The sequence below is a fragment of the Excalfactoria chinensis genome, chromosome Z (genome assembly GCF_039878825.1).
Source record: "Excalfactoria chinensis isolate bCotChi1 chromosome Z, bCotChi1.hap2, whole genome shotgun sequence".
Taxonomy (NCBI): Eukaryota; Metazoa; Chordata; class Aves; order Galliformes; family Phasianidae; genus Excalfactoria; species Excalfactoria chinensis.
Window position 1 is genome coordinate 61,637,560 of NC_092857.1, and position 18,310 is coordinate 61,655,869.

Sequence of the window (18,310 nt, forward strand, 5' to 3'; positions counted from 1 at the left end):
CAAAGTAAGAACAAAAGAGTGGTGAGGCCACACTGGGAGCGCAGGGCTCGTATGCGGGTCGTGCAGCACCAAAGAGAGCTGGAGTCCAGCAGAGTGCCACGAAGATGCAGGGACCGTTCAGCCTGAAGAGGCAGCTCGGGAGCAGACTTCCCCTTCCAAGTCTGCCTAGACGTGTTTCTCGAGGCACCTGCGGCTCCTCCTGCGGGAGAGCCCCTCGGGCGAGCTCAGCCCCATCATTTCCCAACCCGTTCCGTGCATACAGCAGGCGGAGCTGCGCCTCCCACACGGCCACCCCGCCTCGCCGGGCCTACCTCTCGGGGGCGGTGGTTGCGCCTGCGCCGTGCCGCTCCAGTCGCTGACCGCTGGGCCGTCCCGGGCGCCGTGTGCTGCGAGCCGAGCGGACAGCGATGGCGGCGGGGCTGCGGTTTGACGGGAGGGTGGTGCTGGTGACTGGAGCCGGAGGAGGTGAGCGACGCTACTCCGCGCCGTGCGGTGCCGTGACAGAGAGGAGCTTTGTCGGCCCCGCAGGGCGGTCGCTGCCCGAGGCCTGTCCGAGTGCGCTGCCGGCGGTGGAGGCGCGGGTGCTGCTGCTGGAGCGGGGTGCGGGCGAGGCGCGGCCGGGCCGGTGCTGTGTTGTTGGAGGGAGCTTCTGGAGCTCATCGCATCCAGCTTTACTAAGAGCAGGTTCCCTATAGCAGGTTGCCCAGCAAGGATGGGCCCTGAATATCTCCGGAGAAGGTCGCTGCGCAGCTATGGGCAGCCTGTGCCAGTGCACTGTCACACTTAAAGGGGTTCTTCCTCACATTCAGATAACTATCTGTGTTCCAGTTAGTGCCTGCTGCCCTGTGTCCTGTGGCTGCGCAACACTGAAAAGAGCTTGGCCCCATCTGTTTCTGCACTCTAGCTATTTATAAGCATTGATAAGATCCCCTCTGAACGTACTCTAGGCTGTACAGCTCTTTCCTCACAATAAGTTCTCCAGACCCATCATCAACTTTGTGACCCTCCGCTGGACTCTCTGGAATATCCCTGACCCCTAGGACCTTCTTCACAGAGCTCCTGTCTACAGCACGTCAGCTGCTGACCTGTACTGGTGGTGCATGCAGTTATTCCTCCTCGGGTGCAGGACCCAACACTTCTCATTGAACTTCATGAGTTCTGAGGAGTTAGTGACAAAATCTGTAGTTGTTCTTCGTTTTCCATTCTCCTTGCAAAAAGATTGTCCGTGTATCGTGACGTTTTCTTGTTGTTCTTTTGACTTCTGGGTAAGGACCATGAATGAGAGATCTTGTGAAAAGCAGTAAGTGGCTGATTTGTGTTGCTTGCAGGGGCTCACCCCAACAGAAACTAAGGGAAGCAACGTTTCTACGTGGTGCCTGTCAGCTTTTACCAGACCTGTACTGATGTGCCTCTCTCTGTGTACAAAAGTCACTGAAGTAGAGGTTAAGCTCTTAGCTAATAGAAAAACAAAACAAAGAAACACCTTTGTCAGTAGCAAGACCTGTAGAAAGCAGCATGTGGAGCAAAAATTGCTTGTTGTAAGTATGAGTACAGTGACCTTTGTACTTCTGGTCTTCAGCTGCTTGTAAATGGTTTGTAAACAGAGAAAACTGTCCTTGGATGTTTATTTCACAAGAGTTTTTTTGATAAGTGGATGATTAAATCCAAGCAAAGGTAAACAGAAGCCCTGTTAGCGTCAGGTTAGTTCTTGGTTTGTTTCTGTCTAGTTTAAAGCACTGCAGGTTAGCATACTGCCCAGAGATGTGGGTGCTCCATCCCTGGACACAGTGAAGGTCAGGCTGGACAGGGCTCTGTGAGCTTGCTGTAGGTGACCTTTCTAATTGCAGGGGAGCTGGAATAGATGGTCATTAAGAAATCAAAATATCCTGTGATTCCGTGGTAGTCTGCTGATTGCCTTGTTTGTTGACACTGGTTGTTTTGAATGGCAATGAACAGATGCGAGCTGAAAATTTATCAAAAACATCTTCATCAGTAGTTTGTTTCGAAGAGGGACATGTATTCACACACACAGGCATCTAAAAATGCTTCATTTTGCTTTCATTTTGGGCAAATCCCTGTGTAGATGACATTGTACTTGCCTATCACGTGGCACTGTCATTGTAATTAATTAATTTTACATTGAGGTTATTTTCTATTTTTAAATGCTCTGCTCTTTCTTACCAGTTGAGTGCACTGGCACATACTATTCTTTGTTTTATAATCAGTTACTTTCTTTTTATTACTTTCTTTTTCCATGAAATTAGAGTCTGCATCATGGATTTGAATAACTTTTGACTGAGAGGGGTATAGTGTCCATCTGAGTAAATCATCTCTCACTACAGATAACTAATGTTTAACCCATCCAGCATCAAATCAGACCAAAAGTACAATAGGCTTGCTTTGGTATGTGAGGCAAAAAATATGTTCTACTATATGTTAGACTAGGTGAGCTGTGTGTACCTGGTACTGAGATCTTGCTTTGTTCCCAGATGCTTGGAGGGGTTTTGTCAGTACATCTTCAGTCACAGTTTGGTTTGTAAAGTTCTTCAGACCTTAAAGGCTAACTTTAGCTCTGGAATTCTCTTAGAGTGTAATTAATTAACTTGAAACGTCCCCTCCTGTGAGTCTGTGTCAAGACATTAAACTTTCTGCCTTAACAGTGTATTTTTCAGTCACAAAGGAAGAGATAGCAGCAGGCAGCGTTCCCTCATGGTTTTGCTGAGTGCATTAACAAAGAGTAATCACGGGCAATTTTTTTTCCCCTCTTGTCTGTCAAGAATTTATCTGCGAATTAACTTTTATGATTTGAAATTATGTGAAAGTTCAGTTCCAATCGGAGATAAAATTTGCATTGTGCTTTTGTTTAGCTTTCATTAGAATTGTGCTTCAGGAGACAAACTGACGCTTATCTAACTTCTGCTTTTTTAATCCAGGTTTGGGCAGAGCTTATGCTCTCGCTTTTGCTGAAAGAGGAGCTTCAGTGGTCGGTAAGTTCTGCTGTAACTAACTTGATCAAAACACTAACCTGTACCTTCTCCCATAGCTGGTATTCAGCAATCGTGCCCTTTATGGCAGTGGGCTTTCTTATAGAATAGTTACTTATCTTTTGCTGTTTAGATTCTAAGGTTTATTTTTTTATGAAACAAGATGCCTAAATTTGTCCAGGGGCTTATCTTGGCTGGAGAGCCAATATGAATGAGATTATCATCCTGCCTTGAATTTCAACCATTCTTCATGCTACCTTGTAGCCAAGGAGCTTAGTATCTCAGGTGAGCATGCTTCTGAAACTTTTCACCACTTGGAAATGTGAATATATATCTTCTCCTACCTCCTCGTAGGCAGGTAAGTACATTGGGATGTAATGCAGTACTGGTAGCCCCAGAAAGTAAGGTATATGCTGGAAGTGGCGATGTTGTTTCCTTCTGCAGAACATGACACAGGAGCCATCAATAAATAACAGTAACAGGTATCTCTCTGTAAGGCGTTTTGTGCTTATGGCTTCCTCCTTTAGCTCTACCATGTCAGAAGCTAGTTCTGGAGGCTGTTACATTCTTGGGTAGTTGTACTCTGCCATTTCACTGCCTTTGAGTGAATTTGTACAGATATTGTTGATGAGTTCAAGATTAAATGTTTAAACAGCTTGTGGGCAAGAGTTTGCCAGTGGATTTCTGCAGCTTTCAAGTGAACATTCCAATCTCAGTCTATACACTTCAACAAAAATTAACTACATTTACTTTCATGATTAATTTATAAAAACAAAACAAAACAAAAAAAGCCACAAAAACTTCTGTTATATACCTTTTATACTGGAAACTTGAATACTTCATTGCAAGTTCTCATTTAACATGAACTGGATCACTAAATAGTCAAAATGTTTAGTAATGTTGATTCTGTGTAGTTTAGTACTGTTCTGACTTTCCAGAATGATCTGAAAGAGAATGCATTATATTGCTTGATAGCTAATACTGCTTTAGCTCACGGCCTTATTGCACAACAGCTAAATCATTATGATATGAATCAACTGTGAAGGAAGGCTCTTGTTCCTCTCTGTAAATTGAACCTCACTTTGGCTTGTAGAGGAGTACTCTCCTATTACCAAACTTCTGTTTAATTTTCTCATGATTCTGACTCCAGCGAGTTGAGAAGTTACGTCTGTAAACTTTCTCCCTTTTCCTTTACTATTAAAGTTACTTATTGTCACTTATTTTTTTGTCATGCTTGGTATTTTCCATATTTCCTATCAGAAAGACTTGTTAGCCTGAAGAGGGGAATGCTTTTTGTCTCACATGCTGAGTTATGTCCAGATCCTGCTCTTTCTTCCTTTCAGTGTATCTGCAGTCTGCATGCTTCTCTGTGTTGCTGTTTTAGTTTGATTACATGAATCTTTCTTGACAGTGTCTGTTTCATTTGCATTGTGGGATGGTACTGAAGTGGGGGAGTGAAGTTCCTTTGGAAACCAAACCAGAAGATGAAATTTAGCAGTGTGCACAAGTTCTTCCATATGAATATTTGGTTTGTAGCCCCAACTTACAGATAGTTGTTAAATGGTTTGTTTTGTCAAAATGCTGTACTTGGGATGTCAGGTGCTCAGCACCAACTGTTTCACTGTACATATGTGCCTCTGCTTTTCTGCACTACTTCTGCTAGTAGTGTACTCACAGAAGAATTCTTCTCTGAAGCTCAGGATATGACCATGCTCTGTCACAACTTCTGCACTGTCTGGCTTTTGTAATGGATTTTTGTAATTGAAAATTACAAGATGTTAAGCTTGAGTTTAGATGAAGTTGTTTATGTGTTGTTTTATTTTCTCTGTTACACTTTCAGCTATTTTATCGTTTCCTAAGCCCAGAATAGCTTTCTTCTTTCTTGTATACTCATTGTGTACAATACAGCTTCAGTTGTGTTAGTGCCTGCACACAGCCTTGGGTACTTTCCTGACTTGGCAGATTTCCCCAAGTGATTAATTAAGCTGTTCTCAGAAATTTACTTTTGAAGTGAAGGAGAGCGGTAGTGCCTTTCAAAGACTAGCTGAACATCTGTGTATAAACGTTTGGCACAAAATTATCCACGCTTCTTACACAAAACATGGTAGAATTTCCACTCCTGATCCTCACTGATTTCTCTTTAATGTCAGATTTGATACTGAGGACTAAATGGTCTGCCTACCTTGCCTATTCTCATGCTACACTTAGAACTGATTTTCTTAATGCCTCATCTGAGTTCTTCTGGCTGTGCGTTTGGAATATTAGATATTGATCTATTCAGTTTGGAGATTTTGCTTCCTTCCTCTTTTTCATCAGTTTTGTTACGTACTTGAGCATATCAGCATGTTCTGTGTTCATTCTTCCTTCTTCAGGCTGTGCGTTTTTCTTTCTTTGACCCTTTCTGTAACTCATTTCTTCTAGGATTTGACATTCTTTTTCACACATTTGGATTTTCTCTAGTGTTTCCATCTCCCTCTGAAGTGTTACACACAAAATGTAATACATGGCTGGCTATGTCAGGTGGCCCTCTTGTCCATGCAGAACCAGGATCTGAAGTCCCAGGGCAGGCTCTCCTCCTTTTGTTCAGATTCCTTCACTTGTTCTATAATGAAGATTGCTAGTAACGCTTCACCTACTGTGTTAAACAGGCACACAGTCTTCCCAGTTTTGTTTGCAGTTAATTCTGTAGCTGTGGCAGTTTGACAACAGACCTGAACTAACTGCCTATACTTGGCTTGCTATCTCAGTCTTCGTTTTTGAAATACAGCAACACAGAGGTGTAGCCTGGACAAAGCAAGTAAGCTGTGTGTGTGGTGGAAAGAAAAAAGAAAAGTTGTTTCACTTGTGACCTTCTCTTTTTCACTAAAAATCTGAAATTCTCTGTAGGATCCAAAGCAGCAGATTTTATTAGCACCACTTAGGACTTCACTCGTGTTAATGAGATAAGCAGAGACCAGAAATTTTGAGTATTATAAATCAAAAATCAATGTTTTCTTTTTGTACAGTGAATGATCTTGGAGGTGACTTCAAGGGATATGGAAAGAGCTCTTCAGCTGCTGACAAAGTTGTCAGTGAAATCAGAGCAAATGGAGGGAAAGCAGTACCCAATTATGGTATGTTGTTTTTCCAGACTAGTTCAGTGGTCTCTCAGTAGGCACAGTGGACATCTTAAAAGAAAGATTCACACTGCTTAATAAAGGAATGCTTCAAGCTTGCCAGTACCGTATCAATGAAACAGGTGGACTGTAAGGTGGAGAAAGGTGGCAGATTTGATAAAAGCAAGTGCATAAACAGTTTTCTAATGAATACTCTTTTAGCAGTACCTTTTTTTCTTATATGCTGTCCCGGCATTGGATCTCTGAAAACATATCTACCTGCAGTTGTCAGAGAGAGGGTGGGAATGGACAGTTTTTATTTGTCTGGCTTACAGTGCCAAAGATTTCACCATTAAGACTTACCAAGCAGAGTTTGCTTTAGGCCATGTGCAAGTGATGGCTAGATTTATTTTATACTAGAGTTTTATGCAGTTTATCTTCTGAGATCTGTGGAATTAATATTCTGGAAGTGCAATGCATCTAGCTCATTTACTTAAATTCACTTTTTTTTTTCCTTACAGATTCAGTGGAAGATGGTGAAAAGCTTGTTAAGTCAGCACTTGAGGCTTTTGGGAGGATAGGTACGGTTGCATAACTCTTGTCTTAACTTGTTCATGAGTGCAGTTAACAAGTGTATGAAGTGCAGCTTGGCATCAGAAGAACTCAAAAGCTCTTGGTCTCCTTAGACTGTAGAGACTTGCTGCTTTGAAACTAAATTGATATCTTTTCTTTGTTGTGCTTTTTAACACAATTTTAAAGCTCAGTGTAGGATTCATGTTTCCCTGTCCTGCAGAATTTCTGTACTTAAGTAATGGTTAATAGTTTTTGTCTCAAAGTACATCACCTATCAGTTATTATAACTAGCTGCATAACACTGAATAAATACCTGAGCTGAAGGATCAAAGGGGCTCTGTCATCTATTGGAAGCTCCTTTGCCTATGTGAAGATCACAGTGCTTCAAGAGAAATTAAAAGTATTAAGTATTTTTTTTAGCAAGTAAAGATCCTGTTTTCCATGTGGTTGCCACTGTTTACCTGTGATGTTTATGTAATTTTAGCCCATTCTTAAATGGCTTACATTTATATGATCAAAGCCAAGAGCGAAATTAAATACTTGATCAAAAGTTGTTTTTGATCCAAGTTGTCTTAGTGGCTGTGCAGCTCTGCGGTGCTTCTAGCTTTTATTTGAGATTACCATGACAAAGATGGTGGTACAAACTGTGATATTTGGAGCACTGTGGAATATCAAGGAGGCTGTAAAACTGATCAGGATGTTTGTGTCCTGTAGAAAATGTACTCTCAATTAGCCAGGACTTCTCAGCTTTTCCTCTGTAAAGCTATTTTGTTGTTATGCTGAGACTTGCTGGCACTCAAGTATTTTGTCTTTTCTTAACTATTGTTTTCTTAACTAGAAGAAGTGCTATGCAATAGAATGTGACATGTGTTTTAACTTAATACAGTTTTTAACATTATGTGGTTGTTTGTTTGTTGTTGTTCTATTTTTGAATTGGAGAATGACAAAAGTAAGGTTATAGTTTGTCAGTGCACTCATTTAGTTATATTTTCTTTTTTGCAGATATTGTTATAAACAATGCTGGGTAAGTGAACCTGAAGATACTGCCTGTATGTCCGTGTCATGTCACTTTTGTGTAAATGCTGTTTCATTTTTCATTTTCATTCTCCTAATGATGTTTTCTAGAATTCTAAGAGACCGTTCGTTTGTTCGGATAAGCGATGAAGACTGGGGTGAGTTAATAAACTTAGAAATGTACTTAATGCGTTGAAGACGGAAGGTACGTCCCCCCCACTTAGATATGGAGGTAGAGAGGAGGGGAAAGTCTGTCTGTGCCAGATCAAACAATTGTGTTTGCCTTGAAAGTTTAGTGGTCAGTTAATTGTGTTCTGTTGCCATGTGTTTGGCTTGTAAACCAGATCCGGGAGGCATGATAGATGGATGAATTTTGGAAAGGGAAGGAGGGCTCTAGCTGCCACTCCTATTTTCTGGATGGAAAATGAAAAAGAGACGTGTAAAAAACCAACAGTTTTTGTGTCTGGAATTCATTCCTAGCGTCAGTACTGACTGAATGCTGAACAGCCTTAGGAGACCCAAAACTAATGACAGAAGGAAGAAAACTGGTGTTCCAAAGGACAGAAGGTCCTTCTTCTAGTGAGAGTAGAAAACTTCTAGTGAGGCAGTAGGTAGTGACAGAATGTCAAGCAGTGTTCTTTAAAAATGTCCTAGCTTCTTTAGAGATCGTTCAAGTGCAGACATTCTGAATGCTTGTGAATTCTGTACAAGAGATTCTCATCCAAGAGGAGGAAAGCAAAGTGTGTTCTGCAAATGCTCAGATTATACTACACACAATTTGAGATGAGGATGCTGTTTTGTCACAAGGAAAAAAACAAATTATGTATTTCTAATATATAGATGAAATTATGGAATTATTACATCGTCATTAATTTGTTCCTAGATATAATTCATAGAATTCATTTGAGGGGATCATTCCTGGTCACTCGAGCTGCATGGAATCATATGAAAAATCAGAAATTTGGCAGGTAAGACTTAATGTATCTTTTTTTTTTTCCCCACTAAGATATAGAGGAGTGATGCATGTCATGAAAGTGAAGGATTTTTTGCATTCTTTTCTTTCACTGTCACCGAGATGAAATAAAACCTGTCCCAATAGGAAAATTCTTTCCTTTCTGCTCCCCTCACTGCTGTCTTTACACTTTCTTTCCACGTAGATGAAGATATCCCAGACTAGAGCTGTAGGGTCGTACAAATATGATTTCATTTCATTAGAACTCATTAGAAATGTATATTAGGTGCACGTTACTGCAATTCAGGGAGGTCCTTCTACTCTTTTCTTCCACTTGCTTGGAGGTGATGTTCAGAATAATCAGTTCTTTCAGATTCCCAAGGATGGAGATAAGGCTGACAGGCCTGTAGTTTCCTAATTCCTCCTTTTTGCCCTTTCTAAAGGCTGGAGTGGAACTGGCTTTCCTCCAGTTTTCAGGCACTTCTCCCATTCTCCGTGACTTTTCAAAGATGAGAGAGAATGTCTTGGAAATCACTTCTGCCAGCTCTGTCAGCACTTACAGGTGCACCTGTTGGGGACCCATGGATTTGTGTGCATCAAATTTGCCTAGACAGATCTTTTTGATGAAGGGGACGTCTCCCTTTTTCCAGCTTATTTCTCCCAGGGTCTGCGATTCCTATGGGTCAATCTCAGCAGTGAAGGATGAAGCAAAGAAGGTGTTCAGTTACTTCACCTTCTTGGTGGGCTCAATTACTAGAGCACCCACTTCATTCAGCAGTGGGCCTGCATTTTCCCTTTTCTCTTTCCTAAAAGTCTTCCTTTTGCTGTTAATATGCTTAAAGAAGTCTTTCTTAGAATCATATGTGGTCATCCAGTCCAACTGTCTACTTGTTGCCCTTGACCTCCCTTGCCAGATTAATTCCAAGCGAGTCTTAGCCTTCCTTGTGCCATCTGCAAAATGCCTGTGTTGCATAGAATTTGTAGCTTTTACTCATCTTGATAATACTGAGCTAATAATTGTAAAGTTAATACTTGTAATTTCTGTTTAGATTAAAAACAGTAGTGGAAAGTGGAAATGACAACAGAAACGAGGAGTGCAGTAACAGTGCTTCATAGGGCATATTCTTAGCAACAGAACGCTATTTTTCAGTGTAGTCACCAGCGTTAGCTGAGCATTTTTGCCAGCAGTGAATGAGAGTCTGCATGCAGTGCTCATAAAAGCCTGCATCAGCAGAAGACCTGCTGTCACCACTGCTGAAACGCACCTCCCACCACCTCATTTCACTGACAGCCACTGGCTGGCATGCATAAACATTCAGAGAGCGTCAGTGAATATCAGTGGGTGCCGTTTTTTTCCACAGGGAGGAATTCAGTGACACAGTTCTGCTTCATGTGCACTTCCATGCCAGATGCCATTGTGTCAGAGTGCCCCTCTGTTGCAATTTGTTGCACAGCAACAGCATGTAATGGAATATTAGTGGGAATTTTCAGTCACCAACATCCACCTCTGACATCATGGGCCAGTGAAATAAAATAAGAGCCACTACTATTGGGACAATCCTTGCATAAAGTGCAGCTGTTTTAAAAGTGTTTTCTGAGCAGTTCAGTCATCTCTAAAGTAATGTTAAGGGACAGCAAAGGCGAAACCTTGTCTTTGTCTTTTAGGTAGTCAATAGACAATAGTATTCTTTGAAATTTTCTATGAATTCTGTAATGTTTCTTTATGTGTTAACAAGTGTATATTAAAGCAAAGGCATTTTCAATGAAATAGTTTGTCCTGACCACTAAAGCCAATTGGTACTGATATCATAATTTGAAATGCAGTTAGAGCAGAGAAGAATCTACCTCTTTCTACATCATAATCTATTGTATGAGGCCATATATTCTAGTTTCATAATATAACTCAATAAGGTTCATGACTTTATTAGTTGTTTGCTGCTTTGGTAACTCAAGACATGTCCAGTGTTCCCCATCAGTCAAACATTAAAATGGTACCTTGTTTTCTGGCAAAAAAAAATCATATTTTGATTCTTATTTCCACACTTTCATTTTGCTGTCAAGAATTGAATGAGATGAAATAATGTAATTACTTTTTCTCTTCCCCTAAGAATAATTATGACTTCTTCAGCTGCTGGAATATATGGAAACTTTGGTCAGGCCAACTACAGTGCTGCAAAACTTGGTCTTTTGGGTCTGTCAAACACGATTGCAATTGAAGGCCGAAAGTATAACATCCATTGCAACACCATTGCACCTACTGCTGGATCCCGACTGACCCAGACTGTCATGCCACAAGGTGAATTTTATTTAAGGTGTTTAGACGTTTTTCAGTGGATTGAAGCACAACTAACTTTCCTACTAGAAAAAGCAAATTAAATTGCTTGCTCTTAACAAGAATTGAATTAGCTATTTCTTGTCTTTGAACAGTCAGCCTGCTAATTCACAAAAACAATTCCATGTTTCAAGGCTATTTAGTTATATTCTTTTCCAAGGCTTTCTTAAATAGTAGAAACACTTGTTTATTTAATTTGTTGTGGAATCACATGTGCGCATAGGCTGTGTGCACTTCCAATTGTGTGATTTACAGATGCCATTTTTTACACAACATGTCGCTTGTGTTCCCCTTCATTTCATGATCAGCATTAGTGATAATGAACTGAGTTGCCTAATACATTTTTCTGTATTGCACAACTTTGAATGCTTGAACAGGTTATAACAAAACACTGTACCTGAGAAGTCACTAATAGAGTATGTTGTGGAAGACAGCTGTGTGTAAAGTGTAAATTTAGTATAAACAGACTGTGTACTTTGGAAATGACTGGAGAAGCAAAAAGAATTTGATGGAAAAAAAACACCTCTCTAGAAAAGAAATTGCTTCCAAAACATCTTCTTGTCAGCTTCTTTCGGCCCCCTGGTTCTTTTACCTAGTTGTAGACAGTACAAAGCCAGCAAAATTATTAAGTTTCCAAACATAAGATAGCAAAGAGTTTGTACATATGCATATATTGTATTGTATGTTGTGTATATTTTGCATATATTGAATACATTATTTTATTTCACTAATTAAGTTCTGTGCAAAGTGTACTTTTGAGAGATATTTAAAAACCACCAGATTAAATGCTGTTGTTTTTCCTGTTACCTGTGTGGAAATTACAAAACTGAACTTGTCTTACTTCATTGTGCTGGTAAAGAAGTGTAGGTAATACCAGACTTTTCCAACTCCTCATTTTCAGAAAGTGGATCAAATACGTGTTTATAGCTGCCTGGACAGCCAGTTTTGGTCTTTGATAATTTCTCTGTTTTCAGTTTGTTTTCTCTTGTGCTAGATGGCCATGTAAATAAAAATAATAATAATAGAAAAAGATATTTAAAATTAGTAGGATTGGTATTACCCAGTATCTCACTGAGAGATTTTTGCATTTTGGAATGAAATGTTTCTCAAATAGCAGTTGCAAGCATTCTCACTATCTGTAAGTTATAAATCAAGAAGAAATTGAAATTGCTTAGGTACATTTCTGTCAGGTTCACGTCTGGATGACCTGTCCTTGTTTCAGATCGATGGTCAACTGGAAATTTAGGAAGGTTTCTGGCTTTTCAGTCTGGGGGTTAGTGCTCCCAGCATTTGGATGTTTTTTTATCTGTCCAGCTCAGAACCACCATGGTTTGGTGTAGAGGCAAACATTCTGTGTTGCAGGGTGAATGTTGCAGTGAATCTTCAAGTGTTTAGTTTTGTTTAGCAGAATACTGTTGTCTAAACTTTCTTTGTGCCTTTCATCAGAAGGTGTTAAGTAAGGACAATCTTTGTGAAATCATACCATATTTCTGTCTTATGATTTCCCTTTCTCCAATTTGTTCTAGATCTCGTTGATGCATTCAAACCAGAGTATGTTGCTCCGTTAGTTCTTTGGCTTTGCCATGAGACCTGTATGGAGAATGGCAGTCTTTTTGAGGTAGTTTTTCATTTTCATTTGTTTATTTATTTATTTATTAGCTCCTCCTTCCTACCACCTTGCCAGCTGAAAATCAGTCATTTGCTTGTATAGTCATAATGTTTTTACTAAAACTAAATTGTCCAGTAAGATGATCCATACTAAACACAGACAGAACAAGAGTGCTATTGATGATATATATGTCAATAGCAACGTTGTCAGATTCTGGGGAGTGCCCACATTATTACTGATTGATTGCTAAAATTCTTATTGTGACCATGTGTGTTTGAAAAGATTGTAAAGCAGCCACTTCACAACAAAGTTTGTATTTTTAAAAGTCATTCAAACATACAAATCAATTGACAAGAAGGATGAATTAGTTATGGATTACATTATAAGTATTATCATCAAACTGCTAGCTCTTAAATTGAATGGAAACTGTTATCTTGTTCTTTAAATTGTATGTTGCTTACATTCCATTGTTTGAACTGCTAAATGCCACTAGGGGTAATTTAGAAATTTTTATTATGTTTAGTTTGTTCTGAGGAATACTTCTGTTTTTCTACATTATGAAAAATTGTGTAGTGATATGATAAGCTGATGATGATTATCTTTTCGTTTGGCAGGTGGGAGCAGGATGGATTGGAAAATGTAAGTACTTTTTGTTGCAGGATTGGCTTTGCTTTTTATTTGACAAGAAATGTGTACAAACTTTTGCAGTAAGTTTCTCCTTTCAACCATTTTTTTTTAGCAATCTGAGGGAATTGTTTATTTTAGGTGGAAGTTAAAAATTACACAGTACATGGGGGAAACTGGTAATTTAAGAAAGTGTTCTGAAATACTTTGAGCTGATTAGTGGTAATCAGAAATCTACCTAAATAACTTTTAACTCTTGGTTTGTTGTGATCCAATGAATCTTTATCTTCCCAGAAATGATTTCACATTAGCCTTAACAATTTATCTCAAGTTGCAGTATTAAAATAAGGCTGCAGGGACTGTTATTGGTTACTGGTATTAACATTTTTCATATATATTTTTTGTATATTCTATATAGTTTCACAAGGCTTTCAGAAAATTCCTGACTAGCCAAACGTTTAAAAAAGGTCATGTCAGAGAAGAGTGTAGATGCACACTAGCCATGTTTCACTAGACAGAATTCTAAAACTAATATTTCAAACAAGCAGCCCATTGTTGGCTTTAACAAAATATAAGATCACTGCTATTACTTTTCTAAATATTAACAAAAACCAGTGAGTCTTTTTATTCCAGGCTTAAGTTATACTGTAAAGCTAGACTGGAGTGTCTCCCTTAAAAGTAATGGTCTGGAGGAAGGAAGAGTACTTAAAAATAACTAAATGGCTTTTTGCTTTATACCCTGACAATCAGCTTTAGCTCTCTTGTCACTGTCTCCTGTTTCTACTCTCCTAATTAGTGCGCTGGGAGCGATCCTTGGGTGCTATTGTCAGAGGAAAGGATCAGCCAATGACTCCTGAGGCAGTAAGAGATAAATGGGAGAAGGTCTGTGACTTTAATAATGCCAGCAAACCAAGAAGTATCCAAGGTAAAGGAAATTGTAATAGTCTCCATGGTTAGACAAACAAGGTTTGAAGTGAATACCTCTTTATGTGCATCTACTGATACTTCACATACTCTATAAAACTGATTAATTCTCTTGTGAAAGTGTAATACTGATCATTTACTGTTTCAGAGTCGTAAGATCTTTTGTAGGAGGCTTTTGTGTTCTTGCTTGTATTATTGAGAGTTTTCTAAGGTGATGTTACTGCCATTTTATGTATTGCAGCCAGATTAGAATTAATGTAATACTTGATTGGACACAAGTACAGGCAGTAAGCAGTGTAGTGGAGAGGTCATATATTCTTTTCAGTTCTGGAATCTTTGTTTCTGGTAGGCTTTTCCATACCAAAAAGCTCTTTGGTTGGTATAAGCAGTGGTATATAGCGTGAAGCAGTTCGTCACGTTGATTTCAGTTCCTGAACAGCATCAGCCCCTTTACCAGTGTCTTTCAAAGCTGGTTTATTTTTTTTTTCAGCTATTTTCCGTATCTTCCTTCCTGCTCTTGTATCTGTTTTATGCCAAAATGACTCTGATCTTTTTTGTTACCATCCTTACTTTGCTTTCAAATTCCAAACTGTGTCTTCATTGTCTATCTGTCTGTGTAAAAAAATTTGTCTGAATAGACTTTAATTTCCAGTTCTATATTAAAAGTTCTTCATACTGTCAGTATTTCACCTTTTTTGTTTGAAGGCATTCAACTGTTAGATATGGGTATGTGCTTTAAAAATGAAGTTACAATACCTATTACATGCACATTAAAAGCTCTCTCAGAAGAGTTAGGTAATTCAGTGCTGGGAAGAGCAATCATACTAACCATTATGTATAATTATAAAGAAAAAAATGCTAAGTAGAGAAAGTATTTGCCTGTAATGTACTGGGAAAAGTTTAATAGTAAGAGATGTTAATCTTAGTTCGAATTTGGGCATGTTACCAATACTGGATTGAATCTTAATTCCTTGTGGATTATAAAAACTAGCAGCATTTTGTGTTTGCTTGTTGTTTGTTTTGAAAGATAATTTCTCTCGCATCTGTAAGACCATAATAACAAAATATTGGCATTAATTTTTTAATTTTTTTAAGCATGAAGCATAAGGGAAGGCCTTCCTCTTAGATAAATTTAAGGACTCCATATGTAATATATCATGCATCTTAGAACGCGGTCTATCCAACAGTCATTTGTTGTTTAGCTAGATCATGCTTATAGTTCTATACTTCAAGCGGTATGAAAATAAAACCTTTAGGAAGACAAAGAAATGGAAGAATTAGTTTTGCTGATTTTCCCACGTTCTCTTTACCAATGTTGAAACGTGACTATATACAGTGAAGGTGTCAGGGCCTCTAAGGCAGCAGTGAATCTGCAGTGTCAGAGCTTTTTCCTGATTTGGATGATGATGTTGTCTTACTAACAGTTAAACTAAAGTCATATTTATAGGTTATTTTACCAATTCAGAGCAAGCTCAGAAGTCATTCAAGTAAGTAAGCAGAGCATACTTAGGTCCTTGGGGTTGGGACATAGAACAAAGTTACAGTGACTTTCCACTTTCCTGTATGTCAGGCAAGCCACTGTAATGCGTAATGCTCTCAGGCAGCAGCAGTTGCAAAATAATGTGACTTGGCTTAGCTTGTGCTAGAAAATTATTGATCAGACTCATTTTCAGCTGTCTCTTAGAGATCTGGGACTCCTATGTGTAATGAAAATGAATGTTCATCAGGACAGCTTGAAGATTACTGAAAAGTCAAGTTTGTGCTTATGTAAAAACCTTACTTTATCAGTTCATTTGTTATCTTCCATTTCTGGCCAGCTATTAGCTCATAACAATGTACCTAATCGTAACCTTTGTACTTCTTATTGCAAAAGTATAATTCTCTATAGCTATTAAGGCGTAACCCTGCCTCACACAAAGGATTGATATCTGATCAACTGCTAGAATTTCACTGTAAATCTAATGCTGTAGGTACTAGTCCAGCTTGTTATGCCAAGCAACAGAATTTCAATGGAGACTGAAAGGAAATAATATGTTGAACCACTTCAGTTTCATGCTACTCTAGCAGTCTCTGGAAGACAAAAGTAATATAGGCGGGTTTTTGACTGGGAAACTTCTATGTTATAAAATCATTAAGGTTGGATAAAATCACTAAGATCATTAGTGCAACTGTCAGCCTATCACCACCACCCACTAAACCATGCCCCTCAATGCCACATCTACACATTTATTGAACACCTCCAGGGACAGTGACTCCACTGTTTCATTGGGCAGCTTGTTCTGATGCTTTATGGATTTTTCTGAGAATTTCCCTTTTTTTCTTAATATCCAACCCAAACCTCTCCAAATGCAACTTAAGGCTTTTACCTCTCATTATATTGCTCGCTACCTGGAAAACGTGGCCGAGCTCCACTACACTACAGACTCCTTTCAAGTAGGAGTTGCACTAGTTGCAGAGAGCCATGAAGGCTTCTCTGAGCCTCCTGTTCCCCAGACTAAACAATCCCAGCTCCCTCAGCCACCTTTCATAAGGCATTTGCTCCCAGCCCTTCACCAATTACATTACCCTCAAACATGCTTCAGGGCCTGGATGTCTTTCTTAAAGAAGGGGCCTAAAACTGAACACATTACTAAAGGTGCACTTACCAGCCCTGAGGGCAGAGAAATGATTATGTCCTTGTTCCTGCTTACTGCACTGCTTCTGATACAAGCCAAGATCCCATTGGTCTTCTTGGCCATCTGAACAAGCAATTGGCACACGTTCAGCTGGCTGTTGGCTAACACTCCCATATCCATTTCTTCCACATACCTTTCCAGCTACTCTGCAGACATGGGGTTACTGTGACCAAAGTGCAGGATCTGATACGTGGTCCTGTTGAACTTCATCCATTGACCCCAGGCTGTCAGTCCAGCCTGTACAGATTCCTCTGTTGGGCCTTCTTACCCTCAGACAAATCAACACTTCCACCCTGCATGGTGTTATCTGTGAGCTTAGTGAGGGTTCACTCAATTCCCTCATCCTGATCATCAGTAAAGGTACTAAACACATCTGGCTCCAATACTGACTCCTGATGCAAATCACTTGTGTCTGGTCGCCATCAGGATTTACCTCAATTCAGCACCACACTATGGGCCCAGACCTCCAGGCAGTTTTTTACCCAGCAAAGGCTATGCTTGTCCAAGCCATGGACTTCTCCTGGAACATAAACAGGGAGACAGAGTCAAAGGCAGACCCTACAAACTAGGTAAAGTATATCCACAGCCTTTCCCTCATCCACCAGGCAGATCACTTGATCATAGAAGGAAATTGGGTTGCTGGCAAGGCATGATCCCCTGATTGTCCCACACATGCCTTGTGATTGCATTCAGAATGATATGCTTCATATTGTAGTAATTGCAGGAGAAATATCATTTAGCCATACTAAGTTATGATGAACAAAGAGAAGCAAGCTTCTTGATGCTTTGCCTTTACCAGAACTGAATTCCATGCATCATCTTTCTTGTAACCTTGACATTAGTTTAAAGGGCCTTTTTGTTGTTGTTGTTGTTTTGTTTTGCTTTGTTCTTGTTTGTTTGTATGATCATTTAGGAAAGAAATTAGCCATCAGGAGATGCGATCTATTACATTTATGGCAAATACAAACAGTACTAACTTTCAGATGCTTACTTTTGAGACAGCTGAAAAATAATTCCTAGTATTTTCTGAGTACTGTTGTTCAGTATTTACTGTTGGTGGTATTTCAGACACCAAGTCTTGTAGCTGATTACACAGAGCAGACCTGATAGAGCGGGTTGTCTTGTTCTTATCTGAAATAGAGGGTTTCTTTTTTTGTTTGTTTGTGTTTTTTGCAGAGGCTCATATTGCACTGTATTTTGGGTTGGCAATGAAAACAGTGATGATGACACACCAGTATTTTAGTTTTTAGTTCTGTCTTGGCACAGAGACTCCTCAAGTGAGGGCCTGCAGGTGCATGAAAAGCTGGGAGGGACAGAACCAGGACTGCTGACCTGAACTGGCTAAAGAGATGTCATAAGTTGAAGGTGGAGGTAGAGAGCAGTGTTGGTGGGAAGAGCAGGGGTGATGTCTACAGTGATAGTATTTGCCATTTCTCACAGTGAGCCCTGCTTTTCTGAAAATGGTTGAATATCTGCTTACTGATGAGGGGTAGTGAATAAATTTCTCGTTTCACTTTGCTTGCATAAG

At 39.5% G+C, this 18,310-nt stretch overlaps 1 protein-coding gene across 1 annotated transcript in view; it reads left to right on the forward strand.

Moving 5' to 3' along the window:
- Positions 1 to 295: 295 nt before the first annotated feature.
- Positions 296 to 18,310, forward strand: part of HSD17B4 (hydroxysteroid 17-beta dehydrogenase 4) — a 53,589-nt gene continuing 35,574 nt past the window's right edge. The window contains exons 1-11 of the mRNA XM_072360128.1: positions 296 to 465; positions 2,934 to 2,987; positions 5,990 to 6,097; positions 6,601 to 6,660; positions 7,655 to 7,676; positions 7,778 to 7,824; positions 8,550 to 8,634; positions 10,727 to 10,914; positions 12,477 to 12,568; positions 13,174 to 13,198; positions 13,980 to 14,108. Of these exons, the coding sequence (XP_072216229.1) occupies positions 408 to 465; positions 2,934 to 2,987; positions 5,990 to 6,097; positions 6,601 to 6,660; positions 7,655 to 7,676; positions 7,778 to 7,824; positions 8,550 to 8,634; positions 10,727 to 10,914; positions 12,477 to 12,568; positions 13,174 to 13,198; positions 13,980 to 14,108 (868 nt within the window). The 5' untranslated portion in view covers positions 296 to 407. The remainder of the gene's footprint in view (positions 466 to 2,933; positions 2,988 to 5,989; positions 6,098 to 6,600; positions 6,661 to 7,654; positions 7,677 to 7,777; positions 7,825 to 8,549; positions 8,635 to 10,726; positions 10,915 to 12,476; positions 12,569 to 13,173; positions 13,199 to 13,979; positions 14,109 to 18,310) is intronic.